At 39.7% G+C, this 24599-nt stretch overlaps 1 protein-coding gene across 1 annotated transcript in view; it reads right to left on the bottom strand.

Moving 5' to 3' along the window:
- LOC113168709 (NACHT, LRR and PYD domains-containing protein 3-like) overlaps positions 1-12499 on the bottom strand; it is a 175499-nt gene extending 163000 nt beyond the window's left edge. Inside the window, exons 1-3 of the mRNA XM_033326632.1 lie at positions 12396-12499; positions 10275-10385; positions 6595-6705 (exon numbers count right to left, since the gene is read on the bottom strand). Of these exons, the coding sequence (XP_033182523.1) occupies positions 6595-6705; positions 10275-10385; positions 12396-12484 (311 nt within the window). The 5' untranslated portion in view covers positions 12485-12499. The remainder of the gene's footprint in view (positions 1-6594; positions 6706-10274; positions 10386-12395) is intronic.
- Between the last annotated feature and the right edge of the window lie 12100 nt (positions 12500-24599).

Here is a 24599-nt window from a genome sequence, read left to right as displayed (position 1 = left end):
GGGAAAAGTCGGCCATAGCGGAAGGCGTTTAGCCTCCTGCTCACTGCAATAAATGTCGCCGAACATGTCGATGGAAGCAGGTGCAGGCAGCTCCGGAGGCAGAGGAATACCTTTCCTGTCAGCCGCTCTATTAATAATCTAAGGGAGGTCCCAGAGAAGAGCAGCGCAGGCGGGCAGGTGGCCTGCAGGCGGGAGAGAGGAGACGGTGTGTCGCCGTGCCGGCTGAGCCATCCTGTCATCACCCATGTCTTCCATGAGGAAGAGGGGGGAACCAGGAGGGGAGCCCACAATGGAGGAAGCCGAGTCAGGGGACTCTTGCCCTGCATGAAGCTCGCCCTCTGGGCCGGGGGAGTCCAGGCAGTTGATAGCTTCTCCATGTGGAAGCTAACTGGCTAGCCCAGCTGTCACCTTCGTCGTCCTCCCGGAGCGCCACGAAGGCGCCCACTCATCGCTGCTTTCCCTCCAGGGGCAGACGTGCACAATAGGGACACGTAGCCCAAGGAGTGAGGGCTAGCTCGACCTGTTCGGGGCCGAAGCAGATTTCGCAGCGAGCATGGAGGTCGTCGTCTAAGATGAAGGCGGTATAGCATCTTGGGCACAGACGGACCCCGCCGGTGGAACGTAGAGTAGAAAATATATTCTTACCTTCACACGGTGACGCTGAAGTAAAAAGGGGAGCAGTTCTCAGGTCACGCTGGGCTTTTATACGTTGTGGGCAGACCTGAGTGAGGTGGCCCTGTGCTGGCACAGGGCGCGAAAGAATTCTTCACGACTGCACATGCACGCGGGGATAAACCCAATAGCGACAGCTCTTAGAGGGCTACGCCTATACTCATAGAAGCTGGGGTTACAATACGTAACCAACGATTTCATGGTTGTGTTGATGGTGTATTATTTGATTTCATTAGTAGATGTTGAAGGAACTACTTTCAGACCATTTCTGATGTTTCAGAGCATCATGTTAACTCTTGAGGTCAGTGTCGAGTATATTAATCCATGTTGTCGACCTCTGCCCCGGTCTGTTTGTTATGTTTTGTTTTGTTCTGTGTCTCACCTTCCTGCCACACCCAAATATGGACTTCCTCTTCCCCCACTCTGAACACATTGGACTAATTGACTCATTCAGTTCACCTGTACATCCCTCCATTTTATAAGCACTCCTCAGTCCTCAGTTCCTTGCTGGTTTGTTGCATATCATTCATGGTGTTCCTTTCTCGTTTGCCCGTGTCCTCCGTGACTCTGGTCAGTTTTGTATGTTTGTTTGTTTGTCGGCAATAATCTGTTTGTTAATTAGAATTGTTTGTCAGCTGTGAGCCACATTTTGTTTTGTTACTTTGTGTCTTTAGTTTTTGCCTGCTAAAGCAGTGACTGTCATTTGTTACTTTGTTCATTCAGTCTGTGTTTTTTGGTTTGTTGTTTCATCTGCGTTAATGCAGCACTTTTAGTTGATACTTTGTACTGTTTGGTTCGTTTGTCTGTTTATGTTCTCCTGCCTTGGGCAGTGACTTTTGTTTGTTACTTTGTATTTCGAATTAGTGAGTTGTGGTTTGTATTTTTGTCTAGTAATTATTTTGGTTGGTACTTTGTATGTTTTTGTTGGGGTTTTGGTTCGTGTTTTCCCCGTGTTCCCCATTTTTTTTGGACTGGGAGTTGTTAATAAACCTGCTTTTGTTGGTACTCGTTGGTCCCGTTAGTCCTGTTTATAACACATTTTAGATCCTCTCTGATTATTTGATACGTTGTTTTCTATGTGACTCTATTTACAGTGATGTAAGGTCTTTGCGTCTTTATACATGCATAAGCCGCGCTCTCCACCGGCTTTGCTTTTTCATACACTCCTCGCCCATCATGCCGGGGGGGGGCGGGACTGGTCTCCTAGTAGCCGATACCTGGCAGTTCTTCACCATGGCACCCTTTAGTAATCTGTTTTCTTTAGAATATCATGCTATTAGGATTACAGCATTGATCACAGCCCACATCATTGTGATCTACCGACCGCCGGGCCAGCTGGGGGACTTTTGTGACGAGCTGGATATGCTATTGTCTCAATTCCCTGAAGATGGCACTCCTCTTATCGTCTTAGGAGACTTCAACATCCATCTGGACAAACCACAGGCATCTGACGTGCTCGCTCTTCTGAACACGTTTGACCTTAGACTAGTCTCCACTCCTCCAACTCACAAAGCTGGCAACAACTTGGACCTTGTTCTGATCCGAAATTGCACTGTAGATGACATCTCTGTCACTCCTCTGCATTTGTCGGATCACTTCTTCATTCAGCTCACAGTCTTCATCTCTAGATTGTCTCATTCTTCCACTGCATTGGAAACATTCTGCCGCAACCTTAGATCTCTTAACCCGGAGCAGTTTTCTTCCCTGGTTTCTGCAGCGCTGCCCTCATCGCAGGTTTTATCCAACTACGACACCGACGCAACCACGGACAGGCTCTGTGATACTCTTTCATTCTGCCTGGATAGTCTGTACCCAACATCTACTAGACCTGCTCGTCCTTCAGCTTCCAACTCGTGGCTCACTGACCAGATCCGTGAACAACGCACGGTGCTCAGGAGTGCTGAGGGGAAAAGGCACAAATCCAAAACTCAACCTGCTCTAACTGATTATCAGGATTTGCTTCAATCTTTCTCTTACAGTGTCACCAGGGCAAAGACTGAATACTACCAGGACAAGCTCAGCAACACCACAGACACCAGAAAGCTGTTCTCAACTTTCAAGTCTCTACTCTATCCACGCCCACCTCCACCACCCACCTGTCTCACAGCTTTTTTACCAACAAGGTGGCAGCCATCAGCTCCCAGTTCACTCCTCCTGACAATGACATTCTGCTTACGAAACCTGACGATGCATCTCACTTCACTTTTTCAACACTGTCAGAGGACGATGTATCCACCTCCTCCTCCTCTCCAATCACCCCGACCACCTGCTCTCTGGATCCGATCCCCTCTACTCTTCTTCAAGCTATCGCACCAACACTAATACCAGCCATTACACAGATCATCAACACCTCTCTCACAACAGGCACCTTTCCCACCTCGTTCAAGCAGGCCCAGATTACTCCACTGTTGAAGAAGCCTTCTCTGGATCCCTCCCTTGTGGAGAACTACAGACCGGGCTCTCTTCTTTCATTCCTGGCCAAGACTCTGGAACGTGCAGCCTTCAATCAACTCTCTGACTTTCTTTCCCGGAACAACCTCCTTGATGTCAATCAGTCTGGCTTCAAGAGTGGTCACTCCACAGAGACGGCACTTCTGACTGTTGTGGAATCCCTACGGGTGACTAAAGCTGCAGGTAACTCTTCTGTCCTTATTCTATTAGATCTATCTGCAGCCTTTGACACTGTGAACCATCAGATTCTCATGACTGCACTCTCAGACCTGGGCATCTCTGGATCAGCTCTAGCCTGGCTTCGGTCATACTTGTCCGAACGAACCTTCAAGGTATCCTGGCAGGGGCATGTCTCTGACTCTCATAACCTCTCCACCGGTGTACCGCAGGGCTCAGTCCTTGGTCCTCTTTTTTTTTTTCAATCTATACTTATTCTCTAGGCTCTATCATCCATTCTCATGGCTTTTCTTATCTCCGCTATACAGATGACACACAGCTCTTCCTGTCTTTTCCACCGGATGACTCAACTGTCTCATCTCGCATCTCTGCCTGTCTCTCTGACATCTCTGCCTGGATGAGAAAAAGACACCTTCAACTCAACATACCCAAGACTGAACTTCTAGTCTTCCCTGCCAGACCTTCAACTCAACACAACATCAGCATTAACATTGGATCTGTGGTGACTGTCCCTACTAAGTCAGCCAGAAACCTTGGGGTCATCATTGATAACCAGCTGACCTTCACAGAACACATCGCCACAGTCTCTAGGTCGTGTAGATATGCCCTCCACAGTATCAGAAAGATCAGACCCTATCTGATGGAGTACACGACCCAACTCATTGTACAGGCGTTGATCTTATCTCGCCTGGATTACTACAATGCACTACTGATGGGTTTACCGGCATCCACGACCAAATCCCTCCAGATGATCCAAAATGCGGCACGCCTCATTTTTAATCAACCAAAAAGGTCTCATGTCACACCGCTCTTCAGATCTTTGCATTGGCTTCCTGTGGCTGCAAGGATCAAGTTCAAAGCTCTGTCTCTTGCCCACAGAGTGGTTAACTCCACAGCTCCATCTTATCTCAATTCAATCATTCAGGTCTACATCCCCTCCCGTCCACTGCGCTGAACCAGTGAACGTCGTCTGGTGGTACCAGCACCACACAGTCGACACCAGGGAAAACTGTTCAACTCAGTGATCCCACGATGGTGGAATGAGCTGCCTATTTCTGCACGCTCAGCCACCTAACTTGCAATCTTTAAAAAACTGCTGAAAACAGAACTTTTCCGCATCTTCCTTTGCACTTGTAAGTCGCTTTGGATAAAAGCGTCTGCTAAATGACTAAATGTAAATGTAAAGTAGAATTTGTTATGTACAGTAATGTTCTCTACAAAATGTCTTTTCTGTCTGTTAAACTGCAGCATGTGGTTGGTGGACGACATGCTGTCATCTGCTGCTCGACAGAGGTAATTTGAGAGAATGGAGAGAAACTTCTTACCAGGTGACCTTGTAAAGTTTGACATTTGCTTTTGACTTTCTGATGATTGTTGATTCAGTACTTACCATTTCACTGCTTAATTTTTTCTCACACAAGATTTTTGTCTGTTTCATAAGCCCTTCATTGAGCTTGATCTCTTTAAAATGTCTCTGCAGAAAAAATCTTGGAGGATTTTAGGTTCTGTTAATGAACCAAACTGTGTCTGTTGTGACTTAATATGAGGTTTTACTTGGAAACTGTAAAGAACATAATAAAGGAGCAGCTGGTAAAGTCTTTTTTTTATACAGTAACTTAATGTTTGAGAGAGAGAAATACGTGTTTTGTTCAGAAAGAAAAATATGTTTTACTGTTATAAAATGCTGCTAGAAACTTGAAGTAAAGTGTACTTAAATATCACTTAGAAGTTGTATTGATTCAAATGTAATTTAGATAAAAATGACTAGTGAATCATTAAATAAATTCTTATCTTCTATCATCAGGTTGTCCAACTTTAAAGTTTAAGACCTGGTTCTTGATGGAGAACCAGCTGGGTTCAGGAGACTCTGGTCTCTGCTGCTGCATCCTGATAAAGTGGAACCTCTTCAGTAACACCTTCATATCTATGGCCACGAGTGCTGAATAACTTTTACTTAAACATAGGTATAATTTATTAAGGTTGTCTGTGACTCTTATTCTAGCGGTTATTCAGCTCTCATTTATAAAGTGTAACCTGAACTTTACAAGTTAACAAATGACTACATGAAGATGAATAAATAAACAAACATCAACATGATGCTTAGTTAACTTTACTCACCTGTTAGTTAATGCATGTTACTGAATTAAGTCATGTGCATTAATGTATTGTTCATATGAAAGACAAACTGTGGAGGGAGATCAGAACAGATCACAGATTAACTGTAATCTGTTCCAGCTCTTTTGATATGAGTATTATGAAGTATTATGATACTTCAACGTTTGATGTTTTTATACATTTAATGAAGCTATAATATGTAAGTACCACGTAATATTAGAAAACATCCCCTCATCAGTAGGAAATTTCTCATTGTAGTAAAAACTACTTCCGTCTGAGTGTCACATTACACATGAAGAACTGTGAGCAGCTCCCCCCCCCCTACTGAGGGTAGATGGATTTTACTGATGACATCTCTGGGACATGGTCTGAGCTCAGCAGGACTAACGTTAGCTACAGTGATCAACACACAGCTCGCTCCTTCATATAGATGTTGGACCTTATCAAAAACCAGTCCACTGTCTGGAAACCTGGGTATTTTTATTAGATAAGGTTACAAATTATTTACTGTCCTACAGTAAAGACACAACAAGTCAAAGTGTCCAAAAATAATTTGTCACATTCTCTCAGGTCGATGTATAAAAAACAAAGTCTGTGCAGCAGCAGATCTGTGTCTGTTTGTTCGCACATAAACGTATTAACACAGGTGAAGTTGAAACGTTTCATGTTTGACACTGACTCTTTTCTAATTTTTAGATGAGAAGGGGATTTTAAACTGAAAGGCGTCACGGCAGGCAGCTCTACTTATTCTAGAGTAAACATCTTAAAAACACAAAAGCACAACTAAGGTAATGAGAGATTTTAGACTTTAAGGCCCCATGAAAACCCTGATACCTGTGCAGGTAGCTAGGTTCTACATCAGACTATAAAGATCTGGACCAAGACGTTCAAATTTAAATTCTTACCTTCTACGAGCATGTGCTTCTCTTGTAGACTGGACATTCCTGGTGGGGAAACAGCTGCAGAACAGAAAACCAGTAAATACTGATGGAAATAATCATCTACTAAGTAAATAAACAGTTTATTTCCTCATTTCCATCCAATGAGAATTGAAAAGTGTTTCTACTCTGTGGTGTGACTGTTGAGAACAGTAAAAATACAGAATGGAGGTTTTTAATACATGTGAAGATGTTTGTTAAATCAAATGTTCAGAGACAGAAAATCTAAACACATTCTTACCTTCTATCAACAGGTTGTTTAACTTTAAAGTTAATAGGTGACTTCTTAGACCAGTAACTCCTCATGGAGACCCAGCTGGGTTCAGGAGAGTCTGGTCTCTGCTGCTGCATCCTGATACAAACACAAATACAGCAGCTCAGGGAAATAAAAACTTACAGTCTGATCATGTTCAGGATGAATTCTGATGTTCTGATGTTTACTGTTATATACATATAATGACACATGAGGATTTAATAAGAAATAAAAACAGAACTATTCCTTTAAGCTATAATCCAAACATGCTCCAATAAAAACTCTGTATTTCAGACATTTCTGCTTCAAATACAAAACAAATTAACTACAATCTGTTTCAGCTCTACACAGTAAAATCAGACTTTACTGACAAACTACTCAGCAGCACAAAAAGTAATAAAATTAAATAGTAAATAGTATTAAAATTAAATTCCAAAAATATGATCATAAAATCACTGAATAAGAGATCAAACCAGCTTTATCACTACTTCTGTGCCATTAAAGTGATTAAGACAATAATCCATCAATAATTATTATTCATTAATGTTATATAATAGAAGTACTTTTACTGTTGATACTTCAATGTTTGATGTTTTTTTACATTTACTTGAAGCTATAATATGTAAGTACCACGTAATATTAAAAGACATCCCCTAATCATTAGGAAAACCCTCCACTGAGGGTAGATGGATTTTACCGGTGGCATCTCTGGGACGTGGTCTGAGCTCAGCAGGACTAACGTTAGCTACAGTGACCAACACACAGCTCACTCCTTCATATAGATGTTGGACCTTATCAAAAACCAGTCTACTGTCTGGAAACCTGGGTATTTTTATTAGATAAGGTTACAAATTATTTACTGTCCTACAGTAAAGACAGACAGAAGAAGTGAAAATGATAGAAAACTATTTAAAGTGCTACGTGGTAATCAGACATTAAAGAAGCTAAGTCAAAGACTAATGTGCTCTCTGGGCTCCAAAGCTGCAGCTACTTCCTGATCCACTGTCTGCTCTAAATCAACAAGATCAGGTTGATTCATAGATCTGTGAAACTGTTCAGAGAAATCATTTAAAGTCCAACATCACCATGACAGTCAGAACACAGAGGAACACAGAGAGGGAACTGGACACTGAAAGACTTGAACTGTGGAAGATCTCCACTGGATTTAAGAAAGTCCGACTGTTGAAGCCTCATATGAACCTTAGCTACACATTAGAATCCATTTGGAACAGACTGTGGATTTTGGCTCCATCACTTCCACTGAAAGGTCTTTAAGAAGAGATCTCTCTGTGTCCTGTATGAACAGTAGGAATGATCCCACATATTAAAACCTGGTTCAGTGATCCCATGGACACCTGACTGCTGTTTGAAGACACACTTGAAGAAATGTGAACTGGTCCTTTAAGGTTAGATTGTATTTTATACTGGAGAGATTTTTATTCTGGTTCAACATCACTTAGAAAATCAGTTAGTTTGTTAGTAGAGATGTTTTTACAGTGTAACTAAGCAGGTAGTTCAGTCCTAAAACAGACCATGAAGATCTGGATCAAGACTTGATTTCTGTTTTCAGGAGAATCAGAAAATAAAGTTCAGTTTAAAACTCTTACCTTCTATTAAAATATTGTTTAACTTTAAAGGAAATAGATTTCTCCATAGACCGGTCACTCTTCATGGAGACCCAGATGGGTTCAGGAGAGTCTGGTCTCTGCTGCTTCATCCTGATACAAACCAACAAGTGACAAATGAAAAGTAGTTTGAAGCTGAAAACAGATGAAGGTCAGTGTAGTTTTATTGTTTTTAGCCGTGTAACAGGAACATATTGACTCATCTGTGTAGTTAGTGTAGAACAGGTTGAGATATTAGTTCTGTTTTTATAGTTAAGGTTTAAATTATTATCCTGCTTTATGAAATCAAACTAAACCCTGAACTGTTCATGTAAATCAACAAACGTGTTGATGGTTTTTTATTACTTTAAATTTCCACTAAGTTTGATTCAGAGACTTTACTGAAACCCAGAAATGACAAAACCAACATCATCATGTGAATCTTTCCTTCATTTTCTTTCAAACTCACCTGAGCTGTCGATCAGCACTGAACTTTACTTAAAGGACTCTGGTGAACAGGGCTAGTGGTACCTTATACCAACAAGGACACAAATCAGTCTGCAACTCAGAGAGAAGACAGTGGATGCTGAACTTAAGGGGGAGGCTGTGCTGCTGTTTCCAGATGTTTGTCAGTGTCTAGAACAGCTGGATGTTGGATGTTGCATCATTACAAAGAGACAAATTCTGTTGTGGGACAAAGTGAAAGATTTCAAAAACCTCGGTGAAGAAACTCCAGAGACTGTTGTGAGGGCTCTTCATCATGGTGGGTTTTAAGGTCACTGCTCACACAGCAGCACATCAGAACCAGACTGAAGTTTCCCAGTGAACATTTGAAACATGGGGATGAGTTCTGAAATCTGTCCTTTGGTCTGATGACACCAAACTTGAGCTGTTTGGTTCATGGTTAACGTCCACGTTCAAAAATAGGTTGGATGAGCTGGAACAATGTCCCATGAAGAATGGACTAAGATCCTTCAAGAGATGTGGACCAAACTAGTGAGGAACCATCATTAGAGGTTGTTGTCAGCTGGGAGTCCCAAAGGTCACAGAAAGGTCACACTGTTGACTGTCAGAGGACTAATAATGTTGGACTCGTCCTTTTTGTTTGTTCTCGTTTCAGTTCAGAGCATCAGTAAAATATCTGAATCAGACTTAGTGCAGATTCTGTCTTTGTTCTTTTGGAAGTAATTCAACTAGAAACATGTTTGGTTCAGGTTGTTTCCATGGAAACTTTAAGAATTTGGTTTCTATTCAGTTCTGGCTCTTTGGGATCTTAGTGAATCAGGACTTTAGTTTGTACCATGGACTGTTTGTTCTGTGTTCCTGATTCTCTCTGTGAGTAAAAAGCTGATAGCAGATATGATCCATCCACAGCAGCTCAGGGAAATAAAAACTTACAGTCTGATCATGTTCAGGATGAATTCTGATGTTAGTTTGAATGAAAAGACAGAGACCTACTGTTGTATACATATAATGACACATGAGGATTAGTAAGAAATAAAAATAGAACTATTCCTTTAAGCTATCGAGTCCAAACAGGCTGTAATAAAAACTCTGTAATCTGTGTTCTTCATTTCTTCAACAAATAAACTGTAATCTGTTCCAGCTCTACACAGTAAAATCAGACTTTACTGACAAAGTACTAAGCAGCACAAAAAGAAATTCACATTAAAATTAAATTCCAAAAATATGACCATAAAATCTGTGAATAAGGGTTCAAATCAGCTTTATCACTACTGCTGTGACATTAAAGTGCTGAACACAATAATCCATCAATAATCATTATTCATTAATGTTATATAATAGAAGTACTTTTACTGTTGATACTTCAATGTTTGATGTTTTTATAAATTTACTTGAAGCTATAATATCTAAGTACCACATAATATTAGAAAAATGACAGCATAACATAACTTAGAAAATCAGTTAGTTTGTCAATAGAGATTTTTTACAGTGTAACTAAGCAGGTAGTTCAGTCCTAAAACAGACCATGAAGATCTGGACCAAGACTTGATTCCTCTTTTCAGGAGAATCAGAAAATAAAGTTCAGTTTGAAACTCTTACCTTCTATCATCGGGCTGTTTAATTTTAAATTTAATAGGAAGACTCATAGACCGGTCACTCTTCATAGAGACCCAGCTGGGTTCAGGAGAGTCTGGTCTCTGCTGCTGCATCCTGATACAAACCAACAAGTGACAAATGAAAAGTAGTTTGAAGCTGAAAACAGATGAACTGTGAGCAGACTGTCAGCAGCTGAAATGTTGGAAGCAGATAGAGAATCAGTAAGAAGACAGTGGATGAGGAACGTTCTCCTGTTCATCAACATGGAATCTGATGAAAGATGCTGTTTGATCTTAGTGGAGGAGTTGACTAATCAGTGGTTGAACTGTTTGTTCACTAAGACAGTTCATAGTTCATCATTAGTTCTTATACTTTACTTATATATATATATATATATATATATATATATATATATATATATGTATAATTTGCATTTAAAATTAATTAATTAATTTTAAAAGTAACTGTAACTGAAGAGAAATGTAGTACAATAAAAAGTAAAATATCTCCATTTGACATGTAGTGAAGCAGAAAATAGAACTACTTAAGTAAAGTACACTAAGTATTGTACTGAAGTACTGGAGCAGCCTAAAAGTTACAAACAGAGGAATCTAAAAAAGACACAGTTCAAAACTCAACAACTGACTCAATCAAATCTTTATAAAACATATTCAGCATAAATTTGAAGAAAATGGACTGAATGAAAAACGCTGTCATCACTTTGTTTCTCCAGAGGTCGAACTGCAGATCTCAGTTCTGAGGTCACCGAAGATCTGGGACCGAGTCTCTTCTGATTTCTCCTCACAGACCTGAGGGACCTCAGACAGGTGTTATGCTGAGTTATGACTGAACTCACAACAACTTACTTTGTGTCTGATGAAGGTTGCTGTTTAAAATCAATAATAATCTTCTTTGAATCATCACTCTTGAAGGACACACAGCTGGGTTCAGGTCCTGGTCCAGGAGATTCTGGTCTGATAGAAAAACAACTTTTTCAGAGACAGTTTACATCAGAAGTGTTAAACTCAGGCCTGCGGGCGTAATTATGTGTAAATGATATATTATATGTAAATGTATTATATGTAATTATATTTGCCCCACAAGATCATATCAAATGTGTATTACAACAGGTTGTGTCCAAGTCCTCCACCTCTGTTGAGAGAAGGAGTGTTGATTTGCACATGCAAGGCTTCCCTCACCCCTCTCTCAAACCACTTGTCCTTTGTGTCCAATATTTGAACTTCACAGTCCTTAAACGGGTGTTCTTTGTCCTTAAGATAAAGGTAAACATCATGCATTTAAGAAGAGATGCCAGGTATCTGGCTTGAACCAATGTGCATCAGAGAAAATCAGAGTATAGCAAACTGAGCTTGAATGATGTCTTTATGGACTTTTTCTACTCCAAGGTATGGACTGGTAATAGTTGAAAGACTGAAGTAAATAATTATTATTTTTTGTTTTTGTTGTTGGACAGTGAAAAAGATTTTCATTTAAAAGAAACTCGAAAGACTACAGATAGAGACATAATAAGAAACAAATACCACTGATGTGTTTTATATTAAATGTGTTTTTTCATTTGTTTATAATATTAAGTTTTACTTGCTCCAGATTCAATGTTTATGCAAAAATAAAGTTTGTTTCCATATGAAAAGGTTCAACATTGCATATCTAGAGAGATGGGAAAACATGCACAATTGCAATTAATTATTAAATATATATACAATATATTGAGTTTGACCCGCGTCTTTGTCTCAGTTTTAATTTTGGCCCACTGTGAATTTCAGTTTGACACAGCTGGTTTACAGCATATTGTTCAGACTGAGTTTAAACTCACAACAACTTACTCTGTGTCTGATGAAGGTTGCTGTTTAAAATCAATAATAATCTTTTTTGAATCATCACTCTTGAAGGACACACAGCTGGGTTCAGGTCCTGGTCCAGGAGATTCTGGTCTTTGATGGGACCTGATAGAAAAACAACTTTGGTGACGCTCACATATTCAGTCAAAGTTTCCTTCATAAATGACAAATAGAATCAGAAGAATAGTAAAAATGTCCTGATGAAATATTCAATTCTAGATGAAACTTGGAGACAGAATCAGTCCGATGGTCTCAGTCATCTCACCTCTGAGCTTTGGTCTGGCTCTCATGGTCCCCACACAGAGTGGTTTTAGAGGGAGGGACTCCCTCCTCTCTGTCCTCACACTGATCCATGCTGCTGAATCCACATCCACATCAGCTCACACACACTTTCTACCTTCATGTGGAGAGGAAACACAAATCATTGATGTGCAGTGAAAACTGAAATCCTCCTTTCCATCATTTCTCCTGGACAAAGATCAGCTGCTCCTCCACTGATTGGCTCTTCTTTCCTCTTTCATATCAGTGTCACTTGAATGCAGTCAGACAGCAGTGGGAGGCAGAGGAAGCTGCCATCAGCTGCTCTACTTCTACTATCAGTCCACTAGATGGAGGCATGAAGCTGCAGCCCAGCAAACCTGGAACTCAGCCCCTTAGTTCAGTAACAACATGAAATCCCACATTGAGTTATTTTATGTTCTTTAATGTACATTTATAACACAAAATTTAAATTATTTTTGTTTGGCAAAGAAATCTAAATGATTTAAAGAAAAGATAATTAGAAGCAGTTGAACTTACTCTGTAATAAACATAATCTTAATGAAGTAACAGACAGAAAATACTGAGCCTTCAGTCCAAGTTAGATTAAATATATATTTAAAAAGCACAAGCGCATTTATTAGATCTAGAGCCAGATGGATTAAAGAAGGTGAGAAAAATTCAGCCTATTTTAGTGTCTTGAAAAAAGATCACAGGAGGAAAACATCATTAAATTATTGCTTATAGCCCTAAACTATCTAAAGAACATTATCAAACATTGTTAAATGATACATCAACATTTACAGCCCAAGTAGTCGATTACTGTGAATAAAGCTGTGATAACCCTCTAACCACTAAAGAGCTGGATGCAGTAATTGGACGCCTCTCTCTTAACAAAGCTCCTGGTTCAAACGGTCTCACAGGAGATTTCTACAGACAATTCTGGGAAGATATTAGAGAATTAATATTCCATGGTTTTTCAGAAATGTACATTTACATTTATATTTAGTCATTTAGCAGACACTTTTATCCAAAGCGACTTACAAGTGAGGAACAAGGCAAAAATCTAAGTCAAGGAGAAACAACATCAAAGCAAAGTGCTAAAAAAAGTGTGAGATGTGAGAACAAGTTTTTGTGCAAAGGAAGATGCGGAAGAGTTCTGTTTTCAGCAGTTTTTTGATTATTTAAAGTGAGGTGGCTGAGCGTGCAGATTTTGGCAGCTCGTTCCACCATTGTGGGATCACTGAGCTGAACAGTTTTCCTTGGTGTCGACTGTGTGGTGCTGGTACCACCAGACGTCGTTCACCTGTTGAGCGCAGTGGACGGGATGTAGACCTGAATGAATGAATTGAGATAAGATGGAGCTGTGGAGTTAACCACTCTGTAGGCAAGAGACAGAGCTTTGAACCTGATCCTTGCAGCCACAGGAAGCCAGTGCAAAGATCTGAAGAGCGGTGAGACATGAGACCTTTTTGGTTGATTAAAAATGAGGCGTGCTGCCGCATTTTGGATCATCTGGAGGGGTTTGGTCGTGGATGCCGGTAATTTAAGAAATATTTGAATCTTGAAAACTTGACAAAACTGACAAAGAGAAAAGAAATGATCATATAAACTCCAAAACCTAATAAAGAGTCCAGATGACTAGAACACAGACGCCCATCACTCCTAGAAACTCTGCTTACCTATATTTTCACCACTCACCTTCAAACAGGGATTTCAAACCTTATTGCAGAAACACAATCTGGCTTCTTCAAAGGTCGATCAGTGAACAATAAAATAAGGCTGGAAACAGATATCACTGAATATAGAAACCTGATCTAAGATGATGGTTTTCTTCTGTTTTTACATCTTTTTAGAGTCTTTGATTCTGTGGAACATTATTTTATCCTTTCACAAAACCACATTTTGGTTTAGAGCTCTAAAAAAGCTTGATTAAGGGACTATATCAGAATATTAATAGTGCAGCATCCCTAGGTTTAATATTAACAAAGGAATCCTTCAATACTGGCCCATCTCTGGTATATTCTCTAATTAAATACCCATCAGAACTGTCCTGCTCTGATTTACTGACTATTTTAGTAGTTTTTTCTTCATATTTGAAGATGATCTCTTGTTTTCCCACACGAACAGTAACAAACTGAACTGACTCTGAAAACGAATGTTGATCAGTCTTGTTCTACTCACCTCTTCGCTGACAACACCTTCTCTTTCTAACTTCTAATCCAGTCGTTTCTTTTCTGCTGTTCTCCTGATCTAGGTTCAGCTCAACACTTCCCCTGGCTTTTCACAATAAAAGTCTTTCCTAAACAGGAAGGCTGTACAACGTTCAATGTTGCCAGTTATGAAGGAAGTGTTTTATTTTATTCTTGTGACTTAGCTCCAGGAAATAAAAAAAAAAGTTCAAGTGACTCATTTTCTGGCTTTAGTCCTGTTTCTCCAGCTCCTTCACCACAATAATTACACTTATAATTACAAACTGACCTGGGAAAAACCCAGTAATGTTTGATATGGAAGAACTCCTAAGCAGGGGAACTATTTTCTGTTACAGGAACTTCCTGGGAAAAAGATAGAGAGCAGATTTCACTGGTTAAAGTGCAAACAACAGGTTGACTGCTCTGTAGAATAAGAAGCTGTAAAAACAGTAGAAGTCATTTCCAAATATTCAAATACAACAGAGAATACACTGTTTTGTGTTTCGTTTATCAAGAAGAAAATATAAAGAGAAAGAAAAGAAAGAGAAAATGGAAAAGAAATAGAAATGCTGCTGAACAAAGCAGCAAACTGTTGATGAAGATGTAGAAAAGTATTTTACTCTCAGTGTCACTGTAGCTTTGTTCAGCAGCATTTCGTAATTGGTTAATAGAGAAGATAATTAATAATGAATGTAATCATGTGTTCTATATTGTACTGTTCATGTCTTGATACGTCAGTGTAGTGAGGGTCAGGTCAGACGCTGGAGCGGATTTAATCATTTGAGTGCCCCAGCTAATCAAGAATCTGTCCTGAAGAGACAAGAACCAACAGACTAGGAAGGAGCGCTGGGTCAGGAAGTACAAGGAGCAGGTGGAGAAAGCTGTGGCTGAGAAATGTGTAGTTGATGAACAGGAACATGAACCACAGAGGGGTGAGTTAAGGCAGGAGAGTACTGAGTCAGGGTCCGAGGCAGAAGGCGGTATCAGGTGAATACTGAGCAGCAGTCTACAGAGAGAGCATAGACTGAGAGAGAGACAATCCCATGCATCAGGTCAAAGAATGGTCCAGAAGTCAGAGCCACACATCAAAGGTGAACACAGTCCAAATCCAAAAACACAAGGTCTGAATTAACACGGCAAAGAAATCAGAACTGTCAGGGTGAGAGAGTCACTTCAGGCTAGATCAAGGTTAGAGAAACCAGACCAAGATCTGAAACCAGGAGAACAAACTGCTGGAGTGTGACTTCATGAGAAGCAACATGATCTGAACAAGCTGCAGAGCTGCTCATTAAAAAAGAAAGAGAACAGGTGCAACTGACCGTGGTTAGTGAAGAGAAACCAGGAGGGAGAGCAGAGCAGCAGGGCTGTGGACTGTGGATCTATAGGCTCAGTCCAGATGATCCAGATCTGCTCAGCTTCATTTTGTCTGAGTTGATCCCAACTTGAGACCAAAGGCGGCCACAGATGTTGGAGTCAGGAGCTGCAGCTGCTCGCTAACTGTAAGACCTCAGGACATGATGGGAAACACCTGGCTCTCACCTGATCTAAGATCTGATTGGTTCAGGTGTTGGATCCTCTTTGATTCACTTTAAAATACTTTGAGTTCATTAGTCCAAGTTTTCACTGTGAAGATCGATTGTTTTACAGAATGAATGTTGAGAAAAGATGATTTTAGGCTCAAACTAGTCGATTCAGTGACACATTTCTTTCAGATTCCTAAAATAAAACCTGCAGAAATGATTCAGTCCTTAAAGTCTAAACATCTGACAGATCAATTCAAACTGTACGTCTTGGGTTTCATCAGAAACCTGACATGATGACCTAATGATTTTCCACATTCCATGTGAAATATTTTAGTCACATGAAGGTTAAACCAGAAACTCGCCATCTCCTGTGAAGCTTTTTAACAACGAACTGAAGTAAAACTGGAAACTGAGAACAAAATAACACTTTATTTATTTTGTATCTGACCTCACAGGTTGTGAGTTTTTGTTGTCTTCAACACAAACAGCAGTTTGATGCTGCTGGAAAAGTTAGAAAGTTAGAAAGTGTCCGTCTTCACTGCAGCTTCTTGTCTCCGCCTCCTGCTGCTGCCGCCGCCCGCTCTCATGTGTTTTCATAAATAGCTCATGTGAAATGAGCCTGATGTAAACAGAACAGAGAGAGGAAATAAACTGAGGCAGAACCAGGCAGGAATCATGTTTAATGTTTATAATCGACTTAGAACATGTGTGATATGTTCATCATTAACAAACATGTATAGATATGAACTAATGACTTATAAACGACTGATGGTTATTTTAATGTGTGACTGTGTGATGATCATTAGTCTTTAGTTAGTAAAATGTTTCCAGGATTATAAATGAACGTAGCAGTGAGACTGACTGATGTCATCACCTCAGTGTCTGTATCTTCAGACACAAAAGAGAAAAACTCTTTATTCTTTGTTGTATTTGAATATTTGGAAAATACCTCTACTGTTTCTACAGCTTCTTATTCTACAGAGCAGTCATCCTGTTGTTTCCACTTTAATCAGTGAAATCTGCTCTCTATCTTTTTCCCAGGAAGTTCCTGAAACAGGAAATCGGAGGTTATCATGCTGGAAAATAGCAAAGAATTAACTGAAGCTAATCACAAAATCTCTGGAGACACTAAATGGACCTGTTTATGCTTCTGACATAGTTTGACTACAAAAATTTTTATACCTTCAATGTTTGTAATTTAAGATTTGTACAATAAAAAGAAAGAAATCAGCTCTTCCCGGTTCTTGTGTCCCTCATTTTACCCACTCCATCACCTGCAGCTGTGTGTGAACGACATAAACAGACACACAACATTTCTAATCCAGTGGCTCCAAGAAGCTTTCAAGTGGTTTCCTCAAGTAGCAACAGGACAGTTGAAAAACTCTCGGTTCCAAGTGGAAGTTCTGCATCAAACTGTCCTTTATTCAAAGTAGAGTTGTGAACTTTTGTTGAAGATCATTTGAAAAGCTTGGAGTTTGCAGCAGCTTTAAGATAGAAAATAGACAAATATTTGTGCTGAAACAGAAAAATAAAAAGAATCCAACAGATTTCAGCTGATTGTTGATTTCTGGTATTTTTCTATCCATCACTGACTGTGGTCTAAGAAACACGACTGTAAATCTGCTGCTAAGAGGAAAAGTCCAACATCAACATGAAGGTTGTTCTTCATGTTCTTTCTGTTTGACATCATCATGCTACAAAGTAGTGAAATAGCAGAACAAGAATAAAAACAATATGAGCATCAATAGAGATACAAGACTTTAATATTCTTCACTGTCAGCTCATATTTCTACTACTAATAATAAACATTGATGGAACAGATTTCATCCACAAACTGCAGCTCACAGTGTTTCACTGGTTCAAAAACCAAAGAGACCAAATGTCAAAAACAGGAAGTAAAAGAACAACAATCAAATCAGACTAAACTCTGCTGAAAACTGCTGATGATGCACATTCATCATCAGTAAGAATCATCTCATCAGAACATAGTGAACCACTCATTTTACTGCACTGTCTACTTTTACTGGGGAAACTCAAAGTACAATTAGCTGATAATACACATGGTGTTTTTCCTCAGTGCACAGCTTGTACTGCAGTATTTGGAGTGTACTCTGTGGTACTGGTAGTTATGTGCAGTAAAGTATGTGAACATCAACGTTGGACGGCTTTAACAGATTCTGTCTGGTTGTTTGTAATCTCAATAATAAGTGAGTGTGATGAAACTAAGACTAAGACCAGAGACCAGCAGAGAGTCCTTCACTGCTGCCTTAGATCTAGTTCCACTACAACCACATCAGGAACATCAGCTGCTGCATCTGGTTCCACAGGTCTAATTGGAAAAGAACATTTTTGATGACAGGAACATTAGCTGTTAACTTTAAATCACAAACTGAACGTTACATTCAATGTTACAGTGGAACATTAGCTACTGACTTTGTTCTCACACATAATGAGAAAAGAGATGAAACAAACATGTCAGTAACATTAGCTGCTACATTTTCTCAGGACTGATCTAATGCGAAGGTCAAATGACAAAGTGACACTAACAGAAGCTGCTAAAACTGCCTGTGTGACTTATAGTCTACAGTCAGACTTTATATAGCATGAAAACACAGTAATAGTTAAACAGTAAAAGTCAGTGACAGAAGAAGAACTGGGAGGAGGCAGGTAGGATGCTGAGACCAGTCTGCTGGTTCTCATACTGGGTTTATTTCACTTTGAACAGTTTCCTGATCTGCTGCTGTTCTTAATGTCAGTTCATTCATTCTCTTCATGTTCTGCAGTTTAGTGGTTGTAGTTTATGTCTCTTCCCGGTTCTGACCAAAGGAACCTAGCCCAGACGAAGGGGGTCTGTATCCAGCATGTGTCTGAGGGGGTCACCCATGTGTGAGCAGGTTCACTTGTTTTCCTGCCTGATGACGTGTTTGTCATTGTTGCTCTGTACCTGTCTTAAATCTCCTGATGGGATCAAGCTGTTGAACATGTTGAGGTATTTTCCTGATTTGTGTTGAACAGCGACAGTAGCTGTTATGAAATGAATTGGTAAAATGTGTTGGTACGGTCCAGTGGATGGAGCCAACCAGGTATAAAAGGCTCCGAGGGAAGCAAGCAGAGCGCTGGTAGGAGGACGGTAGGTCCAGTTTCTGATGTCTGGGACTAAGACTAAGACTGACTACTTAACTTTTTATTCTTCACACACAACTATGTTTGGAGGCTTCATCTGATTTTCCAGTTCTATTTCTGCTCAAACTCCACACACTCAGAGACTGAGTGTGACACTGACATCATGATGATATTAGCTCCTAATTTCATCATCAAACATTTACTGTAAAGATCAAATGTGTTGTTAAACTCAAAGATTTTCAGGAAGTGTAGATGCTGACTTCAGTCCACATTAAATGATTCATTTTGGGATGTGTCTCTAATCAGAGCAGATCCAGCAGGACTCTGTATGAACCTGGTTCCTTCATTATACAGCTGGACTGCTAATATGAGCTGAGACTCTCATTTACTGCATCATTGGCAGCTGGAGTCACTTAGTTACTGCACCTATCACCATTTAGAGCTCAGGAAAACACAACAACACTGATGTTTATGTTTTGTAGGAACATATGAAATTCTGCTTTATTCTAAGAAACCAAATCCAGGATGATTGTAAATCAGTCTATTGAACCAGATGGTTGACGTGCATGTTGGAGCTTATTTGAATCCACTTTAAAGGGGAACTCTACACTAGAGCTCCACCTGATAGTTTAGTGCCTCTTTAAAGTTTTCTGTCAGTTCTCACTGATCCTTGGAAACTCAGAACCAGCTGTTCTCCAGTGATGGACAAACACCTCCTGAGTGTGAGCAGCCATGTTCCTCTGACATGAAGCCCTGAATCCAGAGCTCTTCACCTGCAGCAGTTTGTGTGTGGCAGCATCTGAAGCTCACTGTTTAAATCCACAAGCTCTAATCCACAGTTTTCCTTTAAGATACAAATGAAGTCAAATCAAAGTCAAAGCACAAAAAGAGTTGAGTTGTGGTTTTGGAGTTTGAACATTTGGAGCTTTAAGGAAACATGATAAACCTCTTTCGTGATGTGATGTGAGGGTAACACTTAATTTATCCTCAAGGGGACGTTCAGGTACGATGGCATCAAAAATCAAATCACAAACATAAAAACAGAATCAGAATAGAAGAATATACATAGAAGAATAAATACAAAATCCACCATCATCAGGGAGGTGAGATAGAGAGTAGTGAATTAGTCCATGAGAGACAACAGTGACACCACATTGACAGGAGCCTTAAACTCTGCAGAATCAGCTAAACCAGTCTGTTCTCTGAGTTCAAAGGTCGATAGAGACCAAAGTCTTCCTGCAGCGAAAAAGGAGCTGCAGCAGCAGCGTTGCCTCATTTGTCTCTCCATCCTCAACAGCTGAAAACCATTATTGTAAAAAAAAAAAAAAAAAAAAAAAAAAAAAAAAAGTGTCTTTGGAAAATATGTCTTACTTATAAAAATGTGTTCACAGATCTGTTCATCAGATCTCCATGTAAGTCCTGTTGTGTGCTGTGCAGGTAAAGGAGAAATCAGTCTGTGTCTTCTTTTCAGTAGATACATTTATTGTGTGTCTGTCACTGGATAATATGTAGTGTGGTATTGAGAGTGTCTGATAGATGGGGGGAATTGTATGAATGTGGCCTTAAAAACAGAAGAAGCTCAAACCTACAGGTGGCGAAATAACTGGGTACTACTTCATGACAGGTACAGGTGACAGATAAGAGGGCATGTTCATTTAAACTCTGCTATGCTCTGCCAAGTGTCATCTTTTTAGATTTTAGCTGGATGTGTCTCTATTTATTGTTGTCAATAAACCTCACTTCACTTTTAAACACACTTTGCCGCCTCTTTGACTGATTTTATGAAGAACTTCTGCAACGTGTTTGACACTATTAAGAAGAAAATTTGACTGAATCAGAGACAGACTCAAACTGTGACACCACACTACACTACATGGACGTGGCAGAAAAAGGTTCATTCTAATCTACAGACAATGATCACATGAATTATGACATGTTGATGAATCCTAAATCCCATTTCTGCTCATAGATCCCTGTACATTATACACACTGCACACTTTAATCAGTGTTGCTGTATTTTAAAATGTTGTTTTGTTTTTAAGGTGAAAATGTTCAAATCTGACTGAAAAGTAACTAGTAGATAAATCTGTTAAATAAATGGAGTCTACATGTAAAAAAGTGTGAAGGATCTTTGTTTTTGTCTCCATCTGGTGGTTTAAACCAAACTGGGAATCAGAGGAAAAACACTTGAACTTCAGTAACTTTACTGGAAACAGCTTCAGTTCTTTTTCATCACTGCTTTGTCTCAGTTTTCAGGTTTCTCATGATGACATGGTTCCAGCTGATGAACCAGACAAAAACCAATTCAGACCAGATACTTTAAAATCACACTGAAAACTCTCAGTAAACATCTGAGAATCTGAATGGTCCTGTTTAGAATAAAGTGCTGACTGAATGAAAGAGAAGTGGATCAATTCTAATTCATCTGAATAGAACCACAATAATATGACTCTGTGTCCTGTCTCATGGTTTGACTGTTGTTTCCAGACCTCCCAAGCGGGGCCTGTTCCAGCTGCAGGTGTCATCACACTTACTGATTCCAGACCACACAGAGTATCTGGGACTCTTCTTCGGAGCTTCTCTCTGAGTTCTGCTGCAGTCTGTGTGCTTAGATTTGAGGCTTTACGTTGAAGTGCATGCTGCAGCATTTGGATCATGGGAATGACCTTGGATCCAGAGACTCTTTTGTCTTCAGACAGCTCCACTGTAGCTGGATTGAAAGGAGCAAGCACACTGAGAGTTTCTCCTCTGATTTCATGGTGTTCAGCAGTAAGTGGAGTGATATCTGTTTTTAAAGAGGCCACAGATTCCCACACTGGCTCCTTTTGGTCCTTCATTCTTCCAGCATGTGGTCTGAGCTGTTCCATCGTGTTGGAATGACTTCATGATATGAACTTATTAATAATAAAGTAAAGGTTTTAAAGTTTTAGTGATAATTACAACATACCTGAGTTCATCACTGGAGTATTTACAGCTTCTTTATTTTCATGTCGTGCTCTGTAACTTCTCAGCATTGATCCTGTTTATGTACAGACAGCTCTGTGGAGCAAAGTCCACATTTGACCTGCAAATAAAATCTAAAGTTAATTCACATGGAAATAATTTAAATGTCACTCAGAAAATAATTGGAACATTATTAACTGAGTAAAAGTGGAAACAGGAAAAATAACATTTACCTTATTTGGTGTTATAAGATCAAAATGTCCTTTTTCTCCATGTTTCCATAATATCACACACAAACAGAACCAAACTAAAAAAGTCTCCTCTTTTTCTATTCAGCATGAATCAAAATGAGTCCAAAGTTTCCTCCATGTTAAACAACAGTTCACTGAGACCAGAATCTAACTTTAAGAACATTTTAATTCTTTCAAGGGAGCAGTAGTTACAATCACAATGAGCTTCAGATACAAGTGCTGCTGCTCAGAGAGTCTGTCTCCCACAGGCCTTTAATATCAGTACAGAACATTTGAAAGACAAAGATACACGAACATGTTTCCACTTACATATGTTTCATTGAACGGTGGTATGTTCCTAGGGAGTATGTGGGGGTGAAGCACATTCAGGGCAGGTTACACAGTTCATGTTTCTAACAGTTAGTTAAGACTCCTGACATGATCTTTTTATGGTGACACAGGAACACAGCAGCTGCATTGTATAATGTAGAACAATCACATTTTCTATCATTTCCCTCCTGTTTATTTACAATCAAGAGTTCATAATAAAGCATCATCAACAAAGATATAAAACAAATAAGTAATTAGATGGAAGAACTGGATATAAAACAAATAAATGTTAAATTAGGATGATCTGTGTTTCTTTGTAACTACGTCAGTCCCACACCACTTCTCTCCACTTTCAGTGTGGACATCATTGTTCACTACACATCAGACCCCCCAGGTAGCATCAAACAGGCTGAAGATACAGAGTTGGGGACGTGTACTCTAGAGTAGTTTTGAGTGGTTTAATAGGCACTGAGACATTGTCTACACACCACAGTGGCTAAAGATGTAAGGTCACACTGAATACCTTAGTCAGCGGTGGTTCATCTTTCAGTGCAGTTTAGTCCCTCACAGCCATTAACTGGGCCGGAGCTGTTTGGTGTATACAATTACAATATGGGCACATCTACAGCATGCATTGTTAATTACAAACTTCTAATACAGTTCCAGAATATGTGGAGTCAATGCCTGGTTTGTTTGAACAATCACTTTTAGAACCTGGTGATTGAACTAATAATAATTAAACATACTTATTATTTATAATTTGCCACACAAGGAATAATTAAGATAAAGCAGCAATTTGGTTTCTAGCCTTATATTTATCTGGAACGCCTTGAAGGACCCCTGTAGCTACTATACAGTATACACGCGACCATCGGACTCCGTCTGTCACTTGTTACAGGGATGTGTTGGAGTTTTGAGATGTTGTAGCAACTGAGCCAGTGCCTATCAACAGCTGAATTAAGACACCTTTTTCACTATCTCCTGTCCTATCACCCTCGTCATAATATGTTGTTTTTCTGCTTTCTTGGAGTTATATTATCCTCAATATGGGTATAACAATCAACAAAGCAACAACATCAAGTATCACCAATGCCAACTTCCACCCACACCAAGGTGGACTCTTAAATCGATGCCAACATCTGTTTTCCATGTTGTGTCCTGAGATGAGTCCCTAAAATTCCAGAGGTATTTTTTCTTTCTTCACAGGGTTGAGACGAGTGACCCATATTAGAATGCAATCCCCTTTGAAACCAGACTTTTACCAAACATTAACATACAACTAATTTTATATTTTTTCCCAATGTGATAAAAATATAATTAGATAACTTGAGTATCAGGGAACTCCTGCCCGACCTTCTTCAGAGTTTCAAAACTGTTTCCTGTGAAAACTGCATCAAAAACTTTTTTTTCAGATCAATTTTCAAACACACTGATGTCCTGCTGCAGGACACAAACACATGCTTTTATTCTGAAAGGTCCAACTTCAGCTTCTGCTCCAGCAGCTGCAGGAGTCATTGTTGGATCACGTCAGACACACAGATGTGTTTCCAGATGTGTGTGGATGCTGTAGAAGAACCAGCAGCACTTACAGATACAGTCCACAACAACAGTGATTCCACTCCTGGTCAGTATCACTAAAATGTCAAGTCACTTCAAATCGTCCCCATTTCAGGAACAAAAGTCAGGAAACTTTCTTTCATGAAATTCATGGATGTGTTTGACTTGAATCTTTGGTCTTGTTGGGTCATTTGTGCTGACGTCACTGAATGAATCTGAAAACGTGTGTGTGAGTGAAAGAGACAGACATGTAGAGACTGAACTATCTGTTCAACAGAGACGACGTTTCTCTGACAGGACGACACTCTCAGTA

This window comes from Anabas testudineus, chromosome 18, assembly GCF_900324465.2.
Source record: "Anabas testudineus chromosome 18, fAnaTes1.2, whole genome shotgun sequence".
Taxonomy (NCBI): Eukaryota; Metazoa; Chordata; class Actinopteri; order Anabantiformes; family Anabantidae; genus Anabas; species Anabas testudineus.
The sequence above is the reverse complement of the archived record's forward strand: the minus strand, read 5'-3'. Positions and strand labels throughout refer to the sequence as shown.